Raw genomic sequence first — 24,814 nt, 5'->3', positions numbered from 1 at the left:
AAATTGCACCATTTGTGACTGTGTACACGGCGATTGTGGATGTGGGCCTATTCGTCAAACACTACACCTTTCGATAGGTGCCCTGACGTGACTGTTAGCCTGGTTATGCGTTGACCAGAATGCCATCTTCCAGCAGTATACAATCGTAAGGACAGTTCGTATGATTACATCGTGAATTGAACACAGGACGGGAATATAGCGGTTTGTTGCTTTAATTTTGGACACCAGTGTATAGTAGAAAATGAGACACTGAAAGTAGTAAACTTGTTTTGCTATTTGGACATCGAGGTAACAGATGATGGTCGAAGTAGAAATAATATAAAATGCAGTCTTGGAAAACCAAGAAATCTTTTTCTGAAAAAGAAAAATATGTTTATATCCATACATATAAATTAAACTCCACCGCCATATTTTTCTGTCTGTTTGTTAAGGCTAATCTCAGGAACTACTGTAGCGATTTTCATACGGTTTGCATAACCTTGACATGTCTGCAGGCGTGTTGCTAATATGACTTTCTGTGCCGATCGGAAGGTCACCCCTAATGTTGTTTGTAAACAAACACGAAGTTGCCAATAGTGCTACCTACAGGTAGTGCGCCACACTCGAATGGATTGCAGAATTAAAAAAAAAAAAAGGATCAAATAGCTCTAAGCACTATCTGACTTAACATCTGAAGTCATCAGTCCCCTAGAACTACTTAAACCTAACTAACCTAAGGACATCACACACATCCATGCCCGAGGTAGGATTCCAACCTGAGACCGTAGCGGTAGTGCAGAATTTCAGTTGAAAGTAAAACAGCAGTAGATACGCGTTACAGACGTCCATGAGAGAGCAGTGTGAACATCCATCATGCCACGAAGGAAGTCGAAACGAATTATAGGGTCCGCATCCTCATTTTAAGCGAAAAAGGCTTGTCAAACACGGAAGTAGTTCGACCTGTGCACCGGGGTCGAAGTGATGTGCGGATATGGAATCAGTTCCAGTTGACATCGAGTGCTGAGAAGTTACACCAGACAGGCCGTCCACGGTCGACAGCAGCACAGGATGATCGATAGCTACGACCTTTGAATCAGAGAAATCGTTGGTTGAGTGCTGCAGAATTAAATTCGGCGTTCGAAGAGGCTACAGAACGCCATGCATGGCATCAAACTGTTAGGAGACGACTGCATGATGCAAATCTCCATAGCGAGCGCCATGACGTACTTCACAGAATAATGGACTCCATTACAGAGGGGCGAGAAATCATGTAGTATGGACGCCCAATAATTGGCATTGGGAGTTGTTTTTTGACGAAACTCGAATCTGTTTCTACCCCAATAATTGCAAACAACCCGTTTGGAGACACCCCGATACTATCGAACGCCTCCAACAGGTGTCCCACATGTGCAACAAAATGGTTCAAATGGCTCTGAGCACTATGGGCCTTAACATCTGAGGTCATCAGTCCCCTAGAACTTAGAACTACTTAAACCTAACTAACCTAAGGACATCACACACATCCATGCCCGAGGCAAGATTCGAACCTGCGACCATAGCGGTTGCGCGGTTCCAGACTGAAGCGCCTAGAACCGCTCGGCCACACCGGCCGGCCATGTGCAACAGGGTGGTGGAGCGACGTTCAGGGATGGCATTATATGAGGCTACCGTACACTCTCGTTGTTGTTGAGGGCAGTCGCTCTACTCTACGGTACAGGAAGATATTCTGCGACCATTACTAGGGCCTTATCGCCAAACTTTTGGAGACAGTTTCATCTTTGTGGGTGATAACCCACGTGCTCAGTGGGCTGTTCTCGTGAACACGTTCCTTCAGGATGCTAGGATCACCAGAATCCAGTAGCTTGCCTATTCCCCGGACATGAACCCAAACGAACATGTGTGGGATCGATTGAAACGAGCTGTTTTTGGACGTCTAAAATGACCACGTAGTTTGCTTGGCTTAAACAGAATCACCATTGAACAGTGGGGCGATTTGGAGCGGGGTTGGCTTGATAATCTCATCGATAGTATGCCACGACGGGTTCCAGCCTGCATCCGAGAGGTTCTAGGCGCTTTATCCCGGAACCGCGCTGCTGCTATGGTCGCAGGTTCGAATCCTGCCTCGGGCATGAATGTGTGTGACGTCCTAGGTTAGTTAGGTTTAAGTAGTTCTAAGTCTAGGGGACTGATGTCCTCAGATTTAAGTCCTATAGTGCTTAGAGCCATTTGAACCATTTTGACATTGCTCACGAATGCTGTGAAAAAACGCCCCATGGGAAACAGACGATTTTGTCGTTACACAAATTTTTGCTTTTTTGATTTGGCGATCTGGCACATTGCAAATGAATGTATACGAATGCCTCAGAGCCAATTCTTTTTATGTGCCATAACTTTCGAAATAAAGGGGATGATCCAAATCTTTTGTTGATGTGCGAAGCCAGGGCGGGTCACTAATCTAATATGTATTTCAGTGTTAACAAGTCTTTTCTGAATGTATTAGTTGAAAACAGTCTTGGTTGAAATTTTAGTTTTTTTTTATTTATCAACTACGCGTTTCACCTTATTTAGGCATCTTCAGGCTGATCTACACAGAAAACAGAGAACAAATACATCTATTTATGGATCGCAAGCGCGTTGTGCAGACTTGGATAACCTAAAAGCATGTATAAACAGATCAAATACTGAAAGAGCAAATACCTTAATTTGGTATTTATTAGGACGATCCTTTAGACAGTGTAGCTAAAGGGCATCGTCGAGTACATCAGGCCAAAATCGCCTTCGTTAACCTATTACTAGAAATATAAACAGTAAAAACGGATAAGAGAATTGACCAATGATCGGATACTCAGATTCTGTATTAGGCGTCAGTACTAGCACACGACGCTGAAGTGCATTATGCTAACTTCTTAAGCCCCATCTTATTCTATTATTTGCTCGTGTGAACGTGTACGCTTTATGCAGATGTTGGAGTCGCTCACGTCCATCTTGAAAGGTAAGACCTTATCATACGGCTTCGGCATTATCATTGCATTTCTGAGTGTCCGATCATTGGTCAATTCTCTTATCCGTTTTTACTATTTTATATTTCTAGTATTTACTGAGGTTAACGGAGGCGATGTTGGACTGATGTACTCGACGATGCCCTTTAGCTACACTCTCTAAAGGATCGTCCTAAGAAAATGGTTCAAATGGCTCTGAGCACTATGGGACTTAACATCTATGGTCATCAGTCCCCTAGAACTTAGATCTACGTAAACCTAACTAACCTAAGGACATCACACAACACCCAGCCATCACGAGGCAGAGAAAATCCCTGACCCCGCCGGGAATCGAACCCGAGAACCCGGGCATGAGAAGCGAGAACGCTACCGCACGACCATGAGCTGCGGGCCCAGGATCGTCCTAAGAAATACCAATTTAAGGTATTTGCTCTTTCAGTATTTGATCTGTTTATACATGCTTTTAGGTTATCCAAGTCTGCACAACGCGATCGCGATCCTTACATAGATGTATTTGTTCTCTGTTTTCTATGTAGATCAGCCTGAAGATGCCTAAATAAGTTGAAACGCGTAGTTGGTAAATAAAAAAACTAAAATTGCAACCAAGACTGTTTTCAACTAACACTATTAAACACTGGTTTGCTGATTCATGCCACAGATGTATTGGAAGCTTTTCCGAATGTATATGTCTGGAGTGTAGCCTTACATGGAAGTGAAAATTGGAAGAAAAGGAATATAGTCAAGAAAAGGATAGAATATTTTTGGCGCTGTAAAAGAATACTAAGGGTTACATAGATAGATATAATAACTAACGAAGAGTTATGACTCCAATTATGGAGGAAAGAGTGTTTTGACACAGCTTCATCAAAAGAAGGTTCTAGTAACAGTGAATTAGATAATGGCAATAAGTGTGGAGAGAAATGGATATACAGTCATGAACATAAGTATTCATACAGTAGGTAGTGACAAACAACGACGGTGTGTTGGGATAGTAAATCACCCACAGCGCCGATACGAATAAATACGAAGATGTGGCGTCAGATAACCATGTTGGTAATGAAGCTTCCCGTATGCCATGAATCTATTCTTGGAAAATAAAATATGATACACTACGCACGGTCTACGACAGGGCAAAATGTATTCATACAGCGAACTATTTTCAACCAAACAAACGGCTGACGCAGCCCCGGAGTGCATGCCACACTTGTATAGTCGTGTGGCGGCCGTGGAGCAACAGCACGTCGGACGTGGGTATCGTGGAACAGCAGAATGGGCCGCAAGGGAAAGGAAACGACCATTGAGGAACGAAACATTTGTTGTCGCCCAATATCTTCAACACAAGTCGTATGCTGAAATTGCGAACATCATAGGACGAAGCCAGAGCGACTGTGCATTCTATCAAATGGTTCAAATGGCTCTGAGCACTATGGGACTTAACTTCTAAGGTCATTAGTCCCCTAGAACTTAGAACTACTTAAACCTAACTAACCTAAGGACATCACACACATCCATGCCCGAGGCAGGATTCGAACCTGCGACCGTAGCGGTCGCGCGGTTTCAGACTGCAGCGCCTTTAACCGCTCGGCCACCCCGGCCGGCTGCAATCTATCATTAAGCGATATAAGGACAGACATGTAGTAATAAACAGTGAACGACACGGTCGTCCACAGAAGCTTACAACAAGAGAGACCAGAATGCTACTAAGAATCATCAAGAAAAACCCGAAAACGACAGCGTCAGCACTATTCGCATATGTACGTGACCGCTTCCGAAAGGACATCACTCCAAGGGCAGTTCGTACCATTCTCAGTCGTTCGAGCTACAGAGCCAGGGTCCCGAGACGAAAGCCCTACATCAGCAGAAAGAACAGGAAGCGGCGAATGGAATTCGCGAAACAGCATGTATCCAAGCCATCAGACTTCTGGGATATTGTATTGTTTAGTGATGAAATCAAATTTAATATCGTGCACAAAATGGTTCAAATGGCTCTGAGCACTATGCGACTTAACTTCGGAGATCATCAGTCGCCTAGAACTTAGAACTAATCAAACCGAACTAACCTAAGGACATCACACACATCCAAGCCCGAGGCAGGATTCGAACCTGCGACCGAAGCGGTATCGTGCACAGTGATGGTAGGATCTTGGTCTGGAGAAGACCGAATACAGACCTCGACCGAAACAACATTCAACCCACGGTGAAGCACGGAGGTGGTGAAGTGATGGTATGGGGCTGTATGTCAGCCTCCGGTGTCGGAAAGTTAGTGTTTGTGGAAGGTACCATGGACAGATTTGTGTATATGAACATTCTCGAACAGAACTTACAACAGAGTGTTGACGCCTTGGGTCTTCTTAGAAATTATTACTTCCAACAGGACAATGATCCCAAACATACGGCGCAAATTGTCCGGCTGTGGTTGCTTTACAACACTCCACACACTCTTAAAACACCAGCTCAGAGTCCGGACCTGAAGCGCATCGAACACTTGTGGAGTGAGCTGGAAACACGAGTGAGAAAACACGACATCCGTAGTAAGGCCTCTTTGAAAGAGGCTCTCCTTCGAGAATGGGAAGGTATCACGTCGGAAACTACAAGAAAATTGGTCCATTCCATGCTACGGAGGTTGCGAGAAGTAATACTTCGGAAGGGTATGCATACGAAGTATTAAACATGTTATGGCTTTGTTAGAAGGGTCATTTTCTGTTGGTGTATGAATACTTAATTCCCAGCGCAGTAGAGAACTTGACAGACGTTTTTGTATTTTGCTTTGTAAAGGCTTGTTCATTCTCGTTCTACAGGACGGCCAAACTTTCGGGAAACATTCCTGACACACAAATAAAGAAAAGATGTTATGTGGACATGTGTCCGGAAACGCTTAATTTCTATGTTAGAGAACATTTTAGTTTCGTCAGTATGTACTGTACTTCCTCGATTCACCGCCAGTTGGCCCAATTGACGAGAATCCGCACGCAATTGTGCAATCACGTCATCAACACAGATTTTCTGTAAACATTTGGACAGGCATTGTTGGTGACGTCTTGATTGGGCCCCATGTTCTTCCACCTACGCTCAATGGAGCACGTTATCATGATTTCATACGGGATACTCTACCTCATGTGCCTTTACAAGTACGACACAACATGTGGTTCATGCACGATGGAGCTCCTGCACATTTCAGTCGAAGTGTTCGTACACTTCTCAACAACAGATTCGGTGACCGATGCATTGGTAGAGGCGGACCAATTCCATGGCCTCCACGGTCTCCTGACCTCAACCCTCTTGACTTTCATTTATGGGGGCATTTGAAAGCTCTTGTCTACGCAACCCCGGTACCAAAAGTAGAGACTCTTCGTGCTCGTATTGTTGACGGCTGTGATACAATACGCCATTCTCCAGGGCTGCATCAGCGCGTCAGGGATTCCATGCGACGGAGGGTGGATGCATGTATCCTCGCTAACGGAGGACATTTTGAACATTTCCTGTAACTAAGTGTTTGAAGTCACGCTGGTACGTTCTGTTGCTGTGTGTTTACATTCCATGATTAATGTGATTTGAAGAGAAGTAATAAAATGAGCTCTAACATGGAAAGTAAGCGTTTCCGGACACATGTCCACATAACATATTTTCTTTCTTTGTGTGTGAGGAATGTTTCCTGAAAGTTTGGCCGTACCTTTTTGTAACACCCTGTATATACCAGCATAGCTGCATTGGCGACTGGCCAATGTGTATAGTGCATATCCAATTAGTGTTTTTGGTTTCGTATTGTCAATAAAGGCAGTTTACTTTTCCACGCTCTAGTGTATGAATACTTATTTCCATTACTGTAGGTTGTAGAAGTTATCTACACATAAAAAGGCTTGCACAGAATAGGCTAGTGCAGAGAGTTGCAGCATACCAATCGTCGGACAGAAGACTACAAGAGCAACAACGTTAATACTAATCACGTATGGCCAGTTTCATTCTTTCAGTTAGTTTTTCTTGGAGAGACAATTACTGCGGCCTGCAGTCTATTGCACGCACACATTACGCAAGTTACATGCGGAAGCGCCGAGAGGCTTGTCACTTCACAAAGTGCGGCACTCGGACGTGGTGTTTACCACGGCTGACAAGAGTCGACACGGTGCTCCATTAGCCCCCGGTGGCGGTTGCGACAAGTTTGTAGAGCACTAAAGCGCTGACAGGCCCGGTCGGCTGTTGCAGGTTCGTCGGCGGCGAGCTGAACGCGTGCTACAACGCCGTGGACAGGCACGTGGAGGCGGGCCGCGGCCACCACGTCGCGCTCGTGCACGACAGCCCCGTCACACGCACGCTGCGAAACGTCACCTACGCCGACCTGCTCGACAAGGTACGTCCACTCGTGCCATGGCGCGCCCGCCCCAGGACATTCACTGTAAGGAAGAATAAGAAATAACCACCCACATTACTCGAATCTAGAAGCTTCGTTGAAATATAATTACCAGGGGTAGCTACAGAGTTTTCATTATCACCTAAAAAAAAAAAAAAAGTTGCTATGAGGATGAAACTTGGTGGCAGGTTTTGTCATCCTTTACGTACAACATCTGATCAAAAGTATCCGGATGCCTAGTACAGGACGTTAATATGGCGTGTGTCCACCCTTCATCTTTATGACAGCTTCAACTCTGCTGGGGACATTTTCAGTTAGGTGTGTGATAATCTGTGGAGGAGCCGGCCGGAGTGGCTGAGCGGTTCTAGGCGCTACAGTCTGGAACCGCGCGACCGCTACGGTCGCAGGTTCGAATCCTGCCTCGGGCATGGATGTGTGTGATGCCCTTAGGTTAGTTAGGTTTAAATAGTTCCAAGTTCTAGGGGACTGATGACCTCAGAAGTTAAGTCCCATAGTGCTCAGAGCCATTTGAGCCATTTCTGTGGAGGAATGGCAACGCAGCCGTCCGGAGTGGCCGTGCGGTTCTAGTCGCTACAGTCTGGAGCCGAGCGACCGCTACGTCGCAGGTTCGAATCCTGCCTCGGGCATGGATGTGTGTGATGTCCTTAGGTTAGTTAGGTTTAATTAGTTCTAAGTTCTAGGCGACTGATGACCTCAGCAGTTAAGTCGCATAGTGCTCAGAGCCATTTTTTTTAATGGCAACGCATTCTTCCTCAACAACCAAAAACCAGAGAAGATACATCTACATCTACATTTATACTCCGCAAGCCACCCAACGGTGTTTGGCGGAGAGCACTTTACGTGCCACTGTCATTACCTCCCTTTCCTGTTCCAGCAGCGTATGGTTATCGGGAAGAACGACTGCCGGAAAGCCTCCGTGCGCGCTCGAATCTCTCTAATTTTACATTCGCGATCTCTTCGGGAGGTATAAGTAGGTGGAAGCTATATATTCGATACCTTATCCAGAAACGCACCCTCTCGAAACCTGGACAGCAAGCTACATCGCGATGCAGAGCGCCTCTCTTGCAGAGTCTGCCACTTGAGTTTGCTAAACATCTCCGTAACGCTATCACGCTTACCAAATAACCCTGTGACGAAACGCGCCGCTCTTCTTTGGATCTTCTCTATCTCCTCTGTCAACCCAACCTGGTACGGATCGCACACTGATGAGCAATACTCATGTATAGGTCGAACGAGTGTTTTGTAAGCCGCCTCCTTTGTTGATGGACTACATTTTCTAAGGACTCTCCCAATGAATCTCAACCTGGCACCCGCCTTACCAACAATTAATTTTATATGATCATTCCACTTGAAATCGTTCCGCACGCACACTCCCAGATATTTTACAGAAGTAACTGCTACCAGTGTTTGTTCCGCTATCATATAATCATACAATAAAAGATCCTTCTTTCTATGTATTCGCAATACATTACATTTGTCTATGTTAAGGGTAAGCTGCCACTCCCTGCACCAAGTGCCTATCCGCTGCAGATCTTATGCTGAACGCCAGGGTCTGGAGCGAAGTCGATGTTCTACCTCATCTCATTTTCCATTCGGTTCAGGTCGGCTGTCTGAGCAGGCCAGTCCATTTGAGTAATGCTGTTGTTCACAAACAATCGCATTCACAGATGCCGATTTCTGACAGGGTGCATCGTCATACTGATACAATCAATCATCGTCTCCGAACTGTTCTTCTATTACACGCAGCACACAATTTTGTAAAATGCGTTCATATCCTTCCTTATTGAACATTTCTTAAGTGCAATAAGGGACACAAGCCTAACCATGAAAAACACCCCCATACCGTGACACCATCTCCTGCTCACTTCACTTTTTACATTACACGTGAGGGCAAGTAACGTTCTCCAGGCATTCGCCAAACCCAAACCCAACCATCGGATAGCCACAATGTACAGCGGATTCATCACTCCTAATCACTCCCTTCTAGTCATCCGCTGTCCAGAGGCATCGCTATTTACACCACCTCAAGCGTCATTTAGCACTGACAACGGAAATTTGTGGCTTATGAAGAGCTGCTCGACAGTTGTACCCCGTTTTGTTAACTCCCTATGCACAATCTTGTTGATAGCCGAACTGCTGGTAGCACTTTTGATTTCGCGAGTCAGTCCTTCCGCTGAATTCATGAGATTTTGTACGGCCACCCTCTGCAATTCTCGACAGTCCCTGTCCGTCAGTATGTGTGGTGTACCAGGTCTTGGTCTAGCTGCGGTTGTTCCTTGGCGTTTCCAGTTCTCATTCACCTGTCACTAGCTGACTTGGGCCGCTTGAGAAGAGTTGAAATGTCCATGATGGATTTGTTACTCAGGTAACATCCAAAGACTAGTCAAGGTTCGAAGTCACTGAGTTCTGACTGATTTTGCTGTTACTGCTTCTCTACTGATAACAAAACATTCCCCGTCTCATTTTAGACTGACGAGTCTACCTCTTGTCGCATCAAGTGGTCAATCCCACATTACATGGAAGTGTCTGAATACTTTTGGCTCCTTTAGAGCAAAGATTTTAACATTTACAAAGATTACAGACACGTAATTGCAACCAAAGAAGAGATTAATTACGTAACTTTATTTCTTTGAGGTGATAATTAAAACTTTGACTACTCCTCGTAGCTATTTTGTTGTGATTAGTGTAGGAAAGCCAAAATTCCAATGCAAGCCGAGCGAGCCTGAGGCATGAATTTTTCAGTTACACACCTTTATTTATTTATCCATCCATCCAGGAATCATCTTACAATGATGCAGGACTTCTCTTCATAATGTATTTCCTAATTCGTCTTCTATTTTATCAAACTTTGCCTAGGCTAAGAACTTTACACATGCTAGAAGAGATTAAGTCGTTATCTCTTATCAGAGGATGCGAGTAACACCACCGATCAGAATGTAAATAATCCGACACGTTAATGAAAACCCGGTCCAGTTGTGGCTGAGAACTTTATAGAGTCCATTACCGGTTTCACCCATTATATTAGGCCATTGTTAAATGATATACTGGCGGAAAAAATTAGTATACCTGGAAAGATGACATCGATTTTGATTCGATGATGGAATATGCCACTGGGGGATGGACTGATAATGGTTTCAACGTCATCTGTCAACAGATAGTGTAGTGGCATAGCTACTGGAGCGGCATCTGTGTTACCCTTTACTAGGCAATGCTCAGTGCAGTGCAAATGTGTGAAGCAAGCAGGCAAACATGCTACAGAGAGGCACTCTATAATGATTATTTTAATTGGAGGCACTCAGGGATGATATCTAAGATTACGCAATGTTGGGGAAAAAGTTGCCCCAGGATTTCGTGAGAGAGAGGGTAAATAAACTGGGGGACAGAGGTGCCCTGTGTAGCACCAGTGGTGACGTGGCATAACACCAGCCATGTAAGCAAAAGGCCGTTGGTCGACCCCTAAAGTCAACATATACATAGGCCACAAAACGTAGGGCTTCGATTAGCCCAAAACACAAGAAAGCACTTTCCTTCCCTGTGTAATGGTAACAAAGCGGCAGTCGAGAAGGAAACTCAGCATGCTCTTGACGTGTCTCCAATCGAGCACGTGTGGTATATGATGGCACGAGAGCAGTAGGAAGATGGCGGCATCAGCGCAATTTTGATATCAAATTGATATGCAAATTAATTAAATTGATCAATTAATTACGCCTTCGACCACGCCCACCCCACCCCCAGGTGAAGTTATGTGCTTTTCTCAGCCTGCACATGGGCCCCAACTACCCTCCCCCCTCCCTACCGTACCCTCCACCCCTCCCCCACGTTTGAAGATCGCACATTGCGTCCAGCTTTATCTGCCACGACAACAGTAACTTTTCAACAATTTGTGCTGCAATTGGCCCTCGGTCTCTCCCAGGAGCAACTCCCAAATCGCCAGTTAATTCGAATTTCCGAATCATGTTCTTCAAACCGGTGCAGAGAGAGGACCTCTCCGTATTCTATCAATATGTCGACACTCGCGGAGAGCAGCAGCACTATCGCTGTTATTTTGACAAAACAGCTTTACGAATAAAGCCCTGCTCTACTTTTCCAGACCCATGTTGACGGTCTGCAACTGTAACGCACATTGATGCTTTAGTTTCAACCCTATGTCGCCAGACCAGTACAGGACCCTAACGGCAATTCATGACATGGCACAGCGCAAATCCTGTAGTGCACAGTCTGAACATCGTTTCTATGAAATTGGATACCCATACGGTAAATAGTTTTCCGTGTACACTGGCTCAAGTAGCGAACGTTTAATTAGCCCATAACCAGTCCGTACTTACGAAAGACGTTTTTCCAGATTCAAAAATCGAATCTCCAAATTCTGTATTGTTAGTCATTTAAATGGGTACAAATTAAAACTACGAAAACAGTGTGTCCCGAAACATCTCTTTCCCATTGCAGTCTTCGCTTGAGGCAATGTCTGTGGAAGAAAATGCAAGAACTGGGATTAATAGAGGAATACATGGATCGACAAGAAATGCGACTGTTTTGAACATCCGAACGTGGGTTTTCTGATAAATAAGCTGAAGGAGGAAGCAGTACATGCTATATTTAAACAAACAAAACAAAATCAATTGGCCTGCCTCTTCAAAAAATAAAAAAAGTTAAATACATCTTGACCAAAGGTTAAAAGAGATTATAAAAATATATGTATCGACTCGGGAGATTTAAGATGTTTTCTCACAAAAAACTGGGTGAGAAATCAACATTTGTAAAATAAGACAAAAAGTTTAACCATTTGTTGTTTCAGGAAGAAAAAAGTTAAAAATAAAAAAATCAACTTAACTATGTTAGTCCTAAGCTTGGATAAAGTGTGAAAGAATGTTCACATTACGGGTCTGAAAATCCGTGGCAAGTATATTTGCCGTCGGAAATATCGGTACCACTTTGACCTCGCGGGTCGCAAAGTCGACAGACGTAAAGTCCACGACCAGAGCCGGTTCGAGACAATTTATCCAAACGAGCAACTTAACATTTGGCACACCCCCTCCCCTCTCCCCATTTCGCTCGTACACTTTCATCCGTGTCAGTTTCCAGTAGGAATTGTAATACGCACTGTGTACATATCTTCCACTTAGGCGCCCCAAGCGGACGCTCCTATTTGTATTACGTCCTGTATAAAAATCTTACAGTTGTACCGCCTCTGGCGTCCCTCTCAGATTGGCGCCCCAAGCAGCAACTTGCTTAGGTTAGGCCTTCAACCGACTCGGTCCACGACAGCCAGCTGCAGAACGAGGCAGACTTGACAAGGTATAACTGATGGCAATAACCTCCATTCATTCCCGTGGAAACTTGAAGTACTAATTTTTTTAACTGTTATCCTCTTTTTTTGTTTTTGGGATGAGTTTGTCGTCAGGGTTGTTTGAAACCAGCTGGTGGCGGTGCCGGTATAGTGACTGACTGTGGCGTACGTTTTCAGTTTGGTCATCGTATCTGGGAGTCTTTCTGAAGGTGGTTAGATTGCTATAGGCCATTTATTAGTGGTATAGGAGTAGTGTCAATTTTAACCCGCTCTCTTCAGTGACTGAGGCTAAGCTGACTTGGCACCTAGTAAATATTGTACTTTGTTAGGTCCTCTGACAAACTTATAGCGTTATGGAACTGTGCTTTGTTTGCCCCTGTGAGTTTTAACAGTTTCATATCACATTGTCAGTGTCAATGAGTGACTCTTCTTGTGTCTCACTAAATTTGCAGGCTCCTGGCAGTTTTTTGTTAAACAGACCTTCATAGCCGTCTTCTGGGAATACTGAAATTATCTTGGCCACAACCAGTCGGTATCAGTTTTTCTATGAACCTTTATTACAGCGAAGTCATTGAGTGTTAAGGAAATTTTATTCTTCCCTGAAGCTGGAGGCTCCTGTTCCTCTTTTTCGGTTACTACTTTGCTAAGTAGTAAGCCCGTATCTATATCTGAGCTATTCCAAGAACTGAGAAGTCTGAATCTGACTTTAAAGAATATTCAACCGGATGCCTGACCTGTTTTCTTCCTTTTATGGCATTTATGTAGTGAAATCCATCTTATGTCGTTTTGTTTCTACAGCACACTCCTTCCTTTCTTTGTCAAGTATTTGCTTAAATAATAAGTTTTTCTTTTCTCGCTGATTCTTCTTCCATTCATTCTTTACTGAGTGGCGACGTTTCGATGCTTTGCCAGCACGCTTCCTCTTAATTTTCCTGTGAGATAATCTCACACAGTTTGGGTTGAATGTCATCTTCTGCGGGGGCTATCATTGAAGAGTTGTCGTCACATTGTTGCAGCTTCGGCGATTTATCCCAAAAGACCTGCAGAGATTTATCTCACTACGCTCCTTGTTGATTCTGAGGACTAACTGGAACTGTTATTTCCACACGAAAGTGAAGCTTAAATGCGTAGTGTCAACGAGTAATTCGTTGTTTCTCTTTTTCAAACTCTACATTACACAATGTTCCAGTAAAACATAAGAAAAGTTACATGGAAGTAGTAAAAAGCAGACTTACATTATTTTCTCATCTCTGGAGCGACCTGTGGGACGATAAGTTACAATTATACAAACCTGTCACTTGGTTGTCAACTGCTTAACCGATAGCAGTCAATTAAAAAGCTCGGTGTAGGTTTTTACCTCACAAGGGGCTTCCCCCCCCCCCCCCCCCCCCCCACACAGGGCCACCAAATCACGCGGTTTACCCGGATTCTATCTGGTTTTTTATGCTCTGTTTCAACCTCCTGTTGTAAGTGAGTAAAATAGTAAGAAAAACGCGCTTTTTGGACTCCCATGTCAGGTTGTTGTTATGTGATGTCAAATGTCATCTGGTGGACTGAAATTGAAACTGGGCATAAACTGGGAGGGATTAAAGCAGGTTGGCAGCACTTCAGATTATCGTCGACTGTCGTGGCACGGTGACTTGATCTGCAGCTTCGCTGTTGTAGAATGTAGAGTAACGCACGGCACATCTAGTCAGACGTGGGCGTGATGTCGTTATTGATGTTAGCTGTTGTGAGTATAAACTAATGAATACACTTGTGGTTATTTCATCGAGGGCAATGCAAGAACACATAGCGCTAATGCGTCTATTAAAAGATTCAAAGGTATTCTTGACTACAGGAAATGTCGGAAAGTAAAGTGAAATTCTGTTTATATGGATTAGGTGAGGCCAATGATAGGCAAAAAACAATGATTGCAAACGTCAAAAGCAGCACCCTGAGGTGAGTTGATCCTCCTAGCGACGAGACACGTAGACGCACTTCGTAGGCGCGCTGCAGAACTTGTGATGTGAATAAAGGATCCCATACAGACAGCAGCAGAGGAGAATAAGATGAACTACACAGCATCCCATAAATTCTTGAGGCGAACTTGATCCACCGTTTAAACGCCAACTTGTATCAGGAAAAAGCATTCACAGGTAACAGCTACAGTTTCAAAAATTTTATTAGTTTCTTCCAGGACGTCGGACAGGTGGTTTACACGTAGGGCATGTCCAGCGTCTTCCAGACTCTGGTTGTCTACCTTACAATATTATTCTATTTATTCATTGTTTCTGGAATGGCTCAACAGCGCACTAGAAGAATTTCCAGGAGAAATGATTTTAAATTATTGTAGATTTGCTACGTGTCAGACATTTTATGTTATTGGGTAAATGATCAAAGATTTTTGTTATTGTCTATTGAACCCCTTTCTGAGCCACTGATGGATTTAATAATGGATAACAAAGGTCATTTTTCTCTCTAGTGTTGTCGGTATGTACATCACAGTTCTTCTCAAATTGTAATGGATCATTTATGACAAATTTCGTTAGCAAATATGCTTATTGTGATGGTGCAGTTAAAGTACCTAGATCCTTGAAAAGATACCAATACGATATCAGTGGGTGAATACCACATATTAATTTTACTGCTCACTTTTGTGCAATCAGTGCTTTCTTTCTCTAAGTGGTGAGGTACCCCCGAAAATTATCGAGTGGAAACATGACAAGTATGTCAGGCCGCTGATTCGTTTCTTTGTGAGATTAGCAGTTATATGAAGAATAAAAGCAACTGAACTTAACTGTTTGAGAAGCTCAGTATTATGCTTCTTCCAGTTCCAGTTTTCATCAATATGTACACCTAAAAATTTGGAGCATTCGACATTATTTACTGACTGCTGCTCAAGTGTTACGTCAATTGTTATTATGACTGTTTGTTTTACAGAAACTGAATTGAATATAGCGTCTTTTTTTTTTCAAAATTTAGCGAGGGTCCATTTTCTGAGAACCACTTTGTAATTCTTTGGAAAATATCATTTACTATCTCTTCTGACGCTTTCTCTATAATATCATCTACAAATCTTTTCACCTTTTAATGCCTTTAGTGATCCCTTTTTATTATTAAATAATATACCTCTGTGACTGAAGAGCATACTTTTTAATGTAAGTACACTCCCATAGAGGACCGAAATTAAAAAAAAAAAAAAAAAAAAGACTTTGGGTAACAATTTGGAAACACTTCACGAACAAAATAAATGCCTTCATCGCATAAGACGTGACCTCATATCTGACCTCCTCAGCCTTCATTCAATGTGTAGTGTTCTACAATTAGTAACGACAGTACTCACCATACCAGTTGTTTTTACCATTGTGTCGTGGTTACTAATCAGCCAATTAATTGCCTGGATGTGTTCCAAGTTATTTGTTATAAATACTTCATGTAAAATATTTTCGATAGGTTTTGCTATTAATTTTGCTATTTAAGTAATTTTAATTTTTTGAGTCTAAGTTTGGATCAAAATTTCTGTTCAGGAAGATAATGAGAACACAGTTATTCTTAAATGAGTGTTTTGCATGTTGGAGGAGTGATGGTCAGGCAGGTTATACTGGGGAGCATTTGTGATGTCTGGAAAGTAGAGGAGACCTACTGACATAACTGATGCAGTAAGGGGGGTTGTGACTAATGACCTGACAAGTCATGAACATTTTCCACGAAAGACAAGAGATTCAAGTCCTGGACCAATGCACAATGTTTAGTTTTAATGTCAATAAATATTTCAGTATCCATATGAAGACATTTTGGAGTGAGAACAGATAGGTAGTCACCTCTTCTTTGCAGTAATAAATATATTATACTTACATAATATAAGTTAATACATTTATCTCCAGTTTTTAATAGTAGAGTATATTGACAAATGTGGTTAACAGAAGAAACTGTTCTGCCCTGTTGCTGCACAATATTTTGTACACTTGTATGAAACTAAAAGTCATTCACTAAAAAAATTGGTTGGCTTAATTTGCATGCTGTGGTTTTTGTAACAGCAGTGCTTTCTAGCACGCCATGTACTCACAGATAAACATGGATATTAGTGATGGCATAGTATTTGGTTTGTTCTTTTGGTTGCTCTTTTTTATGATGTTTATTTCTGTTATTAAAAGTCTAGTCTGTGTTAATATGTAGTTTTCATTACTTACAGGTTTCAAGGCTGGCTGGTGCTCTAGCAACACTTGGAGTAAAGAAAGGGGATCGTGTTCTCATTTATATGCCTATGATTCCTGAGGCAATTATGGCAATGTTAGCAACTGCTAGGCTGGGAGCTGTCCACTCTGTTGTCTTTGGTGGTATGTGATCAATAAAAAGACATTAGATGTTCACTAATACATTATTGGGTTTATTTTCACATAAAGGTTATGACTATTAGTTTCCAAATTCAATTAATTGAAGTGCAGAGGGAGACCTCCAGATTCACCCTAATGGGACATAAACAATACTTTACATGTTTTTAATTCATTTTAGTCGTAACATGTTACTTTTTTATTGGGACATATGTTTAACAATAGGTTTCTAGAAATTAAGCTAAACAACAACCAAAAACTACCCTGTAATGTGATCACCACAACTAATTGCTGCTTTAATATGGAATACAAGCTTTCTAGCAGGTGCCTCAGCGTGGAAAAAGTTCTCACTCATTTTCTTGGTAACTTTCAAAACATTTATTTCCGGTTGTAAGCCATGCAGATTGTAGGGTCAGATCTGGAAATGGGGAGGAGGTGTCACAGTTTGTCTCTCTCTCTCTCTCTCTCTCTCTCTCTCTCTCTCTCCCTCTCTCTCTCACACACACCCTCACTCCCTCTCCCCGTCTGTCTCTCCCTCTCCCTCTCCCCCTCTCCCCCCTCCAAATGGAACATGTCACCAACTATACTTTTACCATGTCACAGATGCCTGTGAATTTAATAATAATGATAATGAGAAAATATAAAGTGTTTTATTATAAAAATAATAAATTGTTTAATTACAATAAAACAAATGTAATATTGAGTACAATAATATTAAATTGTTTACAAATAATTAAATTCCATACATCAGATTTTTTAACAAAATTTCATTCTACTTTATCCTCTGAATGTTGGCTGAGAAATTTGGAAACTGCCATGTGGAAAAACATAAGCCTAATTATCTGCAACTTGGCAGACATACAGAGGAATCTGCCTAACACAAAAGCATTACTCGGCTATATGGATGACTAAAAATCCATAAAGACGATGTATCACTAAGACCAATCATAAGCATTCCTGGTGCGCTGACATATAAACTGGTAAAACACTTGGCCTCTCCTTTTCAGCCACGTATGGAAAAGACTGACACATAAGTAAAGGTCCCAGAGCATGTCATTGAGAAGCTGAAGAATTTAAAACTTGGACCAAACAACATCCTGGTCAGCTTTTATGTTGTTTCCCTGTGTACTAAAGTGCCACTCAATGATTCTCTGGAGTATATCTGTTCCATTTTTGTGCATGACACCAGCAAGAAGCTGTTTCATGCATGTCTTACCATGAGCTTCTACATTTGGAATGGTAATTTCTGTGAACAGCCGGAAAGCATCACAATATGCAGTCCACTTCGTCCAGTATCAGCCAGTTTCTTTATGGAGCATTTCGAAAGATGGCCACTGGACTTGGAACATCATAGACATAAGATGTGGTAGAAAGAAGTAGACAGGCAACACCTTCATCATTTGGAACCATAGTGAGGAACAGCTCAGTGGCTTCCTAAGATATTTGAACAGCCTCCACACCAACATAAAATTTGGTATAGATGTAGACAAGGACCAACAGCTACCCTTCCTAGATGATCTGGTTACAAGGTATGGTGAGAACCTGGGACATGGTGTGTATCAAGAACAGACACACACAGACTGATAACTGCAAAAATGTTGAAATCATCATAATGTGACGGACAATCAAACAATTTAAAATCAGAGATGGTAAAATAGTCTATATTGTGGCATCAGAAGCTGAGTAGCTCACTGGTGTAGTAATTATGAAACGAAACTGTCGCATGGAGGTTCGTGAGTTCAAAACTCACCTGCAATGTACAATTTTAATTTCTATATTCAGTTCTAGTACATTCTGGAAAAATCCACAAATGTTAAGAATAACTGTACTGGAATGTTCTCTAGCTGCATATATACTGTATGTGTTCTGGCCGGAGGCAGTTCGCTCCGCGTTCTTGTATGTGCAAGTGATGAATGAACCTTCGTTAAGTGAAGTTAGTGTTCGTCATTCATCTAATTACACCTTATTCTACGTGACATTATTCTGGTGGAGGCGCCGGGTATTGGAACTTGTGACAGCGCACATTATCGACGACACAGTGGCTCCCATCAGGTCACGACAGAGCCGCCGTTTACGTGGCGAGAAACCCGAGTTCGAGCCATATTCAACAGAGCGCAATCTATCGGAGACAGAAGAAGAAGAGGACGTTACGATGACACGACTGTGTGCCACCACGTGAGACATACTTCCAGGTTCTCTGGTGACGATGGCCAAGATCCAAACAAGTGGCTGAAGGTATATGAGCGTATAGCCAAATTTAGCAAATGGGATGACACCATGCGTTTGGCTAACGTATTTTTCTACTTAGAGGGCACTGCCAAGCAATGGTATGAGAACAATGAGGAGAAGTTCACAAACTGGGAAGTATCGCAGGCGGAACTGCGCAAGTATTTCGGCGACGCACAATGACAGTTGTGCAAGGCTGATGATAAATTAAAGTGCAGGGCACAGCGTCCAGGATAAACTACAGCATCCTACATTCAATACGTCTTGGAGCTGTGTAAAATAGTGGATCCTAGAATGAAGGAGGAAGGTAAGGTTGCGCGTCTCATGAAGGGTGTTGCTGAGGACATGTATCAAGCCCTACTCCTGAAGGAGGTTTCGACAGAAGACGACTTCACAAAATGGTGCCAGTATATCGAGACAATGCATCAAAAAAGAATTACACCCAAGAAGTTTGAACGGCTTCCAAACGTCGTATCTATGTCTGTGATGGAGGAAGCAACTGATTTCACGTGTTCTTCGTCAGATAGTGAGAGAGGAAGTTCAGAAGGCACTTGGATTGCACGACGAGCAAAAACCGGAGACGCTTCACGAGGTCATAAGGGAGGAAGTGCAACAGACATTGAACCCAATCTCTCGTCCTTCATTTCTCTTTAAAACGATGAAAAAGTCGAGACTTAGGCGGAGTTACGTTCCTACAATGCCGCATCAGGAACCTGTTTGGGCACCAAGAAAGACTGACGTCTGGAGGACCCAGGATAACCAACCAGTATGTTTCCACTGCGGACGACGGGGACATGTGGTGCGCTATTGTCGAGAAAGGCGGCTGATATTTGATGACGCCCGTGCTAGAAGGCAGCAGACCGACCTTAGCCGACGCCAACTCCGGGACGACGAAGATGAACAAGATGTGGGTGCAGGACGACGTAGGTCACCATCGCCGCAAGCTAGCCGCTGGAGAGGACGCAATCCTACACGCCGATCAAGGTCTCCATCGCCGTTTAGAAGCTCCAGCCGATCACCTAGCCGCCGCAACCTGGAAGACTAAATGGTGCGACCATTCTCGGAGGTGAGGCCGCCGAAGAGAAAACTCCTCCGCCGTCGATCATTAAAAAAATGATAGGAAACTACGTCGATATCCTCATGGATGGCCGACCAGCTCAAGCTCTTGTGGACTCTGGAGCATCATATTCAGTCATTTTAGAGAGAAGTGCCGTCGCCAGTTGCAGAAAACCGTATTCGTCGACAAGAAAACATTTCTGCTGAAGATAGCTAATGGGAAATATGTAAAACCTACATGAAGATATACCATTCATGTTGGTGTAAGTGGCCATACACAGCCCTTACAATTCATCGTCTTACAAGAGTGTAGTCATGACGTCATTCTCGGATGGGACTTTCTAAAAGCTTCTCAGGCAATTATAGGTTGTGGTCTCTCGAAGATTATGCTAGATGAGATGCGATACTGTGGACAGGAAGATGCGAGTCTCCGAGCGTGTGGAGACTATGTGTGCTGAATGAAGTGATCATTCCTGCAGTCAGCGCTTGAATGGTAACTGTCACGTCTCATGCCATGCATCAACCCATGGATCTTGTAGTGGAATGTATTAGAAGCATACCACTGAACAATAACTTGGTCGTCCCAGCCTCTGTCGTCTCGTTTAGAAACGGATTCGGTGAATTGTGGATAGTTAACTGTCACCGAGAACCGCAGATCCTTCCAAGACGCATGTGTGTAGGAAACGCTGAGCCGTTAATTGAAGAAAAGCTGAGAGTCATAGAAACCTCCCATGCCGAGTCTGTGGGAGGAAATTAGCGCTACCACTACGAGACATAATCTTCTAGCTCGACTATCACCAGATCTCACCAAGGAACAACAGAAGAAGCTACTTGCCATTCTTCAAGAGTTCTTTGAATGCTTCAATCCACAAGTGAAGAGCAAATTAGACAAATCGTTGGTGAAGCACCGGATTAGCACTGGAGACCATCAACCAATAATCCAGAGAGCATACCGTGTCTCAGCAACGGAACGTCGAATAATTCGCGACGAGATAGAGAAAATGATGAAAAATGACCTCATTCAGCCTTCGCAGAGCCCATGGTCGTCACCAGTGGTCCGCGTCAGGAAGAAGGATGGCAGTTGGCGCTTTTGTGTTGATTACAGGAAGCTTAATAAGATAACTAAAAAGGACGTTTACCCTCTTACACGAATTGACGATACACTAGATTGTCTGAAGGGGGCTAAGTTTTTCTCAACCATGGAAATGTACTCGGGATTCTGGCAAATCGAAGTACACTCCTGGAAATTGAAATAAGAACACCGTGAATTCATTGTCCCAGGAAGGGGAAACTTTATTGACACATTCCTGGGGTCAGATACATCACATGATCACACTGACAGAACCACAGGCACATAGACACAGGCAACAGAGCATGCACAATGTCGGCACTAGTACAGTATATATCCACCTTTCGCAGCAATGCAGGCTGCTATTCTCCCATGGAGACGATCGTAGAGATGCTGGATGTAGTCCTGTGGAACGGCTTGCCATGCCATTTCCACCTGGCGCCTCAGCTGGACCAGCGTTAGTGCTGGACGTGCAGACCGCGTGAGACGACGCTTCATCCAGTCCCAAACATGCTCAATGGGGGACAGATCCGGAGATCTTGCTGGCCAGGGTTGTTGACTTACACCTTCTAGAGCACGTTGGGTGGCACGGGATACATGCGGACGTGCATTGTCCTGTTGGAACAGCAAGTTCCCTTGCCGGTCTAGGAATGGTAGAACGATGGGTTCGATGACGGTTTGGATGTACCGTGCACTATTCAGTGTCCCCTCGACGATCACCAGTGGTGTACGGCCAGTGTAGGAGATCGCTCCCCACACCATGATGCCGGGTGTTGGCCCTGTGTGCCTCGGTCGTATGCAGTCCTGATTGTGGCGCTCACCTGCACGGCGCCAAACACGCATACGACCATCATTGGCACCAAGGCAGAAGCGACTCTCATCGCTGAAGACGACACGTCTCCATTCGTCCCTCCATTCACGCCTGTCGCGACACCACTGGAGGCGGGCTGCACGATGTTGGGGCGTGAGCGGAAGACGGCCTAACGGTGTGCGGGACCGTAGCCCAGCTTCATGGAGACGGTTGCGAATGGTCCTCGCCGATACCCCAGGAGCAACAGTGTCCCTAATTTGCTGGGAAGTGGCGGTGCGGTCCCCTACGGCACTGCGTAGGATCCTACGGTCTTGGCGTGCATCCGTGCGTCGCTGCGGTCCGGTCCCAGGTCGACGGGCACGTGCACCTTCCACCGACCACTGGCGACAACATCGATGTACTGTGGAGACCTCACGCCCCACGTGTTGAGCAATTCGGCGGTACGTCCACCCGGCCTCCCGCATGCCCACTATACGCCCTCGCTCAAAGTCCGTCAACTGCACATACGGTTCACGTCCACGCTGTCGCGGCATGCTACCAGTGTTAAAGACTGCGATGGAGCTCCGTATGCCACGGCAAACTGGCTGACACTGACGGCGGCGGTGCACAAATGCTGCGCAGCTAGCGCCATTCGACGGCCAACACCGCGGTTCCTGGTGTGTCCGCTGTGCCGTGCGTGTGATCATTGCTTGTACAGCCCTCTCGCAGTGTCCGGAGCAAGTATGGTGGGTCTGACACACCGGTGTCAATGTGTTCTTTTTTCCATTTCCAGGAGTGTAGATGAGGCTGATAGTGAGAAAACTGCATTCATCACCCCTGATGGCCTGTATGAGTTTAAGATAATGCTGTTTTGTTTGTGTAATGCACCAGCGACTTTTGAACGGATAATTCTAAGGCTCCTGAAGTGGACGATGTGTCTTTGTTATTTAGATGGCATTATAGTGTTCTCAGAGACATCTGATGAACATATTAAAAGACTGAGGGCCGTTCTTAAGTGTCTACAACAAGGCGGACTGAAACTTGATCCAAGAAAGTGTCTCTTTGGAGCAAAAGAAATCAAAACCGTCGGTGCAACATTACTCATCACATGACGACTGCCTACCATCCGCAAACTAACAGGCTTACTGAACACCTTAATATGACCTTGGCCGACATGCTATCAATGTTCGTCAGTGTTGAGCAGAGCAACTGGGGTGAGGTGCTACCTTTCGTGACGTTTGCCAACAACACCGCCAAACAAGACACTACAGCTCCATGCCAACGGCCATACCATGTTGAGTACACCGGTTTTCGTCCGATGACCGAAGTTAAGCAACATCGGGCCCAGTTAGTACTTGGATGGGTGTCCATCTGGGAACACCGGGTGCTGTTGGCCTGAGGCGACCGCGACAATGGACACTGTGTTTCCGTTACATTCTGCTACATCGGCCAGGTGTTAACCAGAGCTGAGGAAGTTCGGCAATTAGCTCGACTCCGCACGTTGCAGGCTCAAGAAAACAATCACCAAAGGTATGACATGAGCCACTGTCCTGTTGTCTACCAGCCTGGTGACCTCGTCTGGATCTTCACTCCTGTTCGGAAGGTTGGTCTCTCTGTGAAGCTCCTCAGGCGCTACTTTGGACCTTATAAGGTTGTAAGATAGTTGTCTGATGTTACTTATGAGGTTGAAGATTTTGACCCCCACACGAGAGGACGGAAGATCAAGAGATACGGTCCACGTCCTTTGAATTCGAAGCTCCAGCAACAGGCAACAAGCAGAACGGCAATGAAGAGCGTATCGTCAAAAGAAGTTCTAAGAAGATCACCGCCAGGACTAGAATCATCAGGAGTCGGAGTATGCGGGACCGATGACTCGTTCCTGGACTAGGACGATGTAACACCGAGACTCTGTTCTCTTAAGGAGGGAGCAATGCCGCAGCAGAACCTGAGTAGCTCCATGCCAACGGCCATACCATGTTGAGTACACCGGTTTTCGTCCGATGATCGAAGTTAAGCAACATCGGGCCCGGTTAGTACTTGGATGGATGTCCTCCTGGGAACACCGGGTGCTGTTGGCTCCCTTTCATTAGCCGGCATGGTAGCTCAGCGTGTTCGGTCAGAGGGTTTAGCTACCCTCTGTAATAAAAAAACTGAGTGAACGGATGGACGAACAACCCGAACAACCGTCATTGGATGTCCGCCACGAACAAAGTCAATGAACAATATAGAACAAAATGAGATTTTTCCCGGCACGGTAGATCAGCGTGTTCGGTCAGAGGATTTAGCTACCCTCTGTAATAAAAAAAAACTGAGTGAACGGCTCAACGAACAACCTGAACGAATGTCGTGGGATGTCCACCTCGAACATATACAATGAGCAATATCGACCAAAATGAGATTTGTTGCCAGCACGGTAGCTCAGCATGTTCGGTCAGAGAGCCGGTTGGCTTCTGTAATAAAAAACTGAGTTGAAGGATCAACAAACGAACTTGAACGGATGTCATGTAACGTCCGCAACGACCAAACACAATGATCGGGGGGGGGGGGGGGAGGTTTGTGAGTTCAAAACTCACGTGGACTGTACAATTTTAATTTCTGTATTCAGTTCGAGTACATTCTAGAAGTATCTACAAATGTTAAGAATCATTGTACTGGAATGTTCTGTAGCTGTATATTTACTGTATATGTTCAGGCCAGAGACAGTTCTGTCAATGCACTTGTATGTGCAA

At 44.3% G+C, this 24,814-nt stretch overlaps 1 protein-coding gene and 2 non-coding genes across 3 annotated transcripts in view; all 3 read left to right on the top strand.

The window, feature by feature from the left end:
- The window catches only part of LOC126248710 (acyl-CoA synthetase short-chain family member 3, mitochondrial), a 345,178-nt gene that overhangs the window by 173,390 nt on the left and 146,974 nt on the right, over nucleotides 1-24,814 (top strand). The window contains exons 3-4 of the mRNA XM_049950007.1: nucleotides 7,179-7,323; nucleotides 16,806-16,950. Of these exons, the coding sequence (XP_049805964.1) occupies nucleotides 7,179-7,323; nucleotides 16,806-16,950 (290 nt within the window). The remainder of the gene's footprint in view (nucleotides 1-7,178; nucleotides 7,324-16,805; nucleotides 16,951-24,814) is intronic.
- On the top strand, nucleotides 23,363-23,481 carry LOC126250224 (5S ribosomal RNA). The gene has a single exon (XR_007545673.1). It is a non-coding gene; the product is annotated as a 5S ribosomal RNA (ribosomal RNA).
- LOC126250518 (5S ribosomal RNA) lies at nucleotides 24,045-24,163 on the top strand. Its single transcript, XR_007545715.1, has one exon. It is a non-coding gene; the product is annotated as a 5S ribosomal RNA (ribosomal RNA).

The sequence above is a fragment of the Schistocerca nitens genome, chromosome 3 (assembly GCF_023898315.1).
Source record: "Schistocerca nitens isolate TAMUIC-IGC-003100 chromosome 3, iqSchNite1.1, whole genome shotgun sequence".
Taxonomy (NCBI): Eukaryota; Metazoa; Arthropoda; class Insecta; order Orthoptera; family Acrididae; genus Schistocerca; species Schistocerca nitens.
Note: the sequence above shows the minus strand (reverse complement) of the source record. Positions and strands in the feature narration are given on the sequence as shown.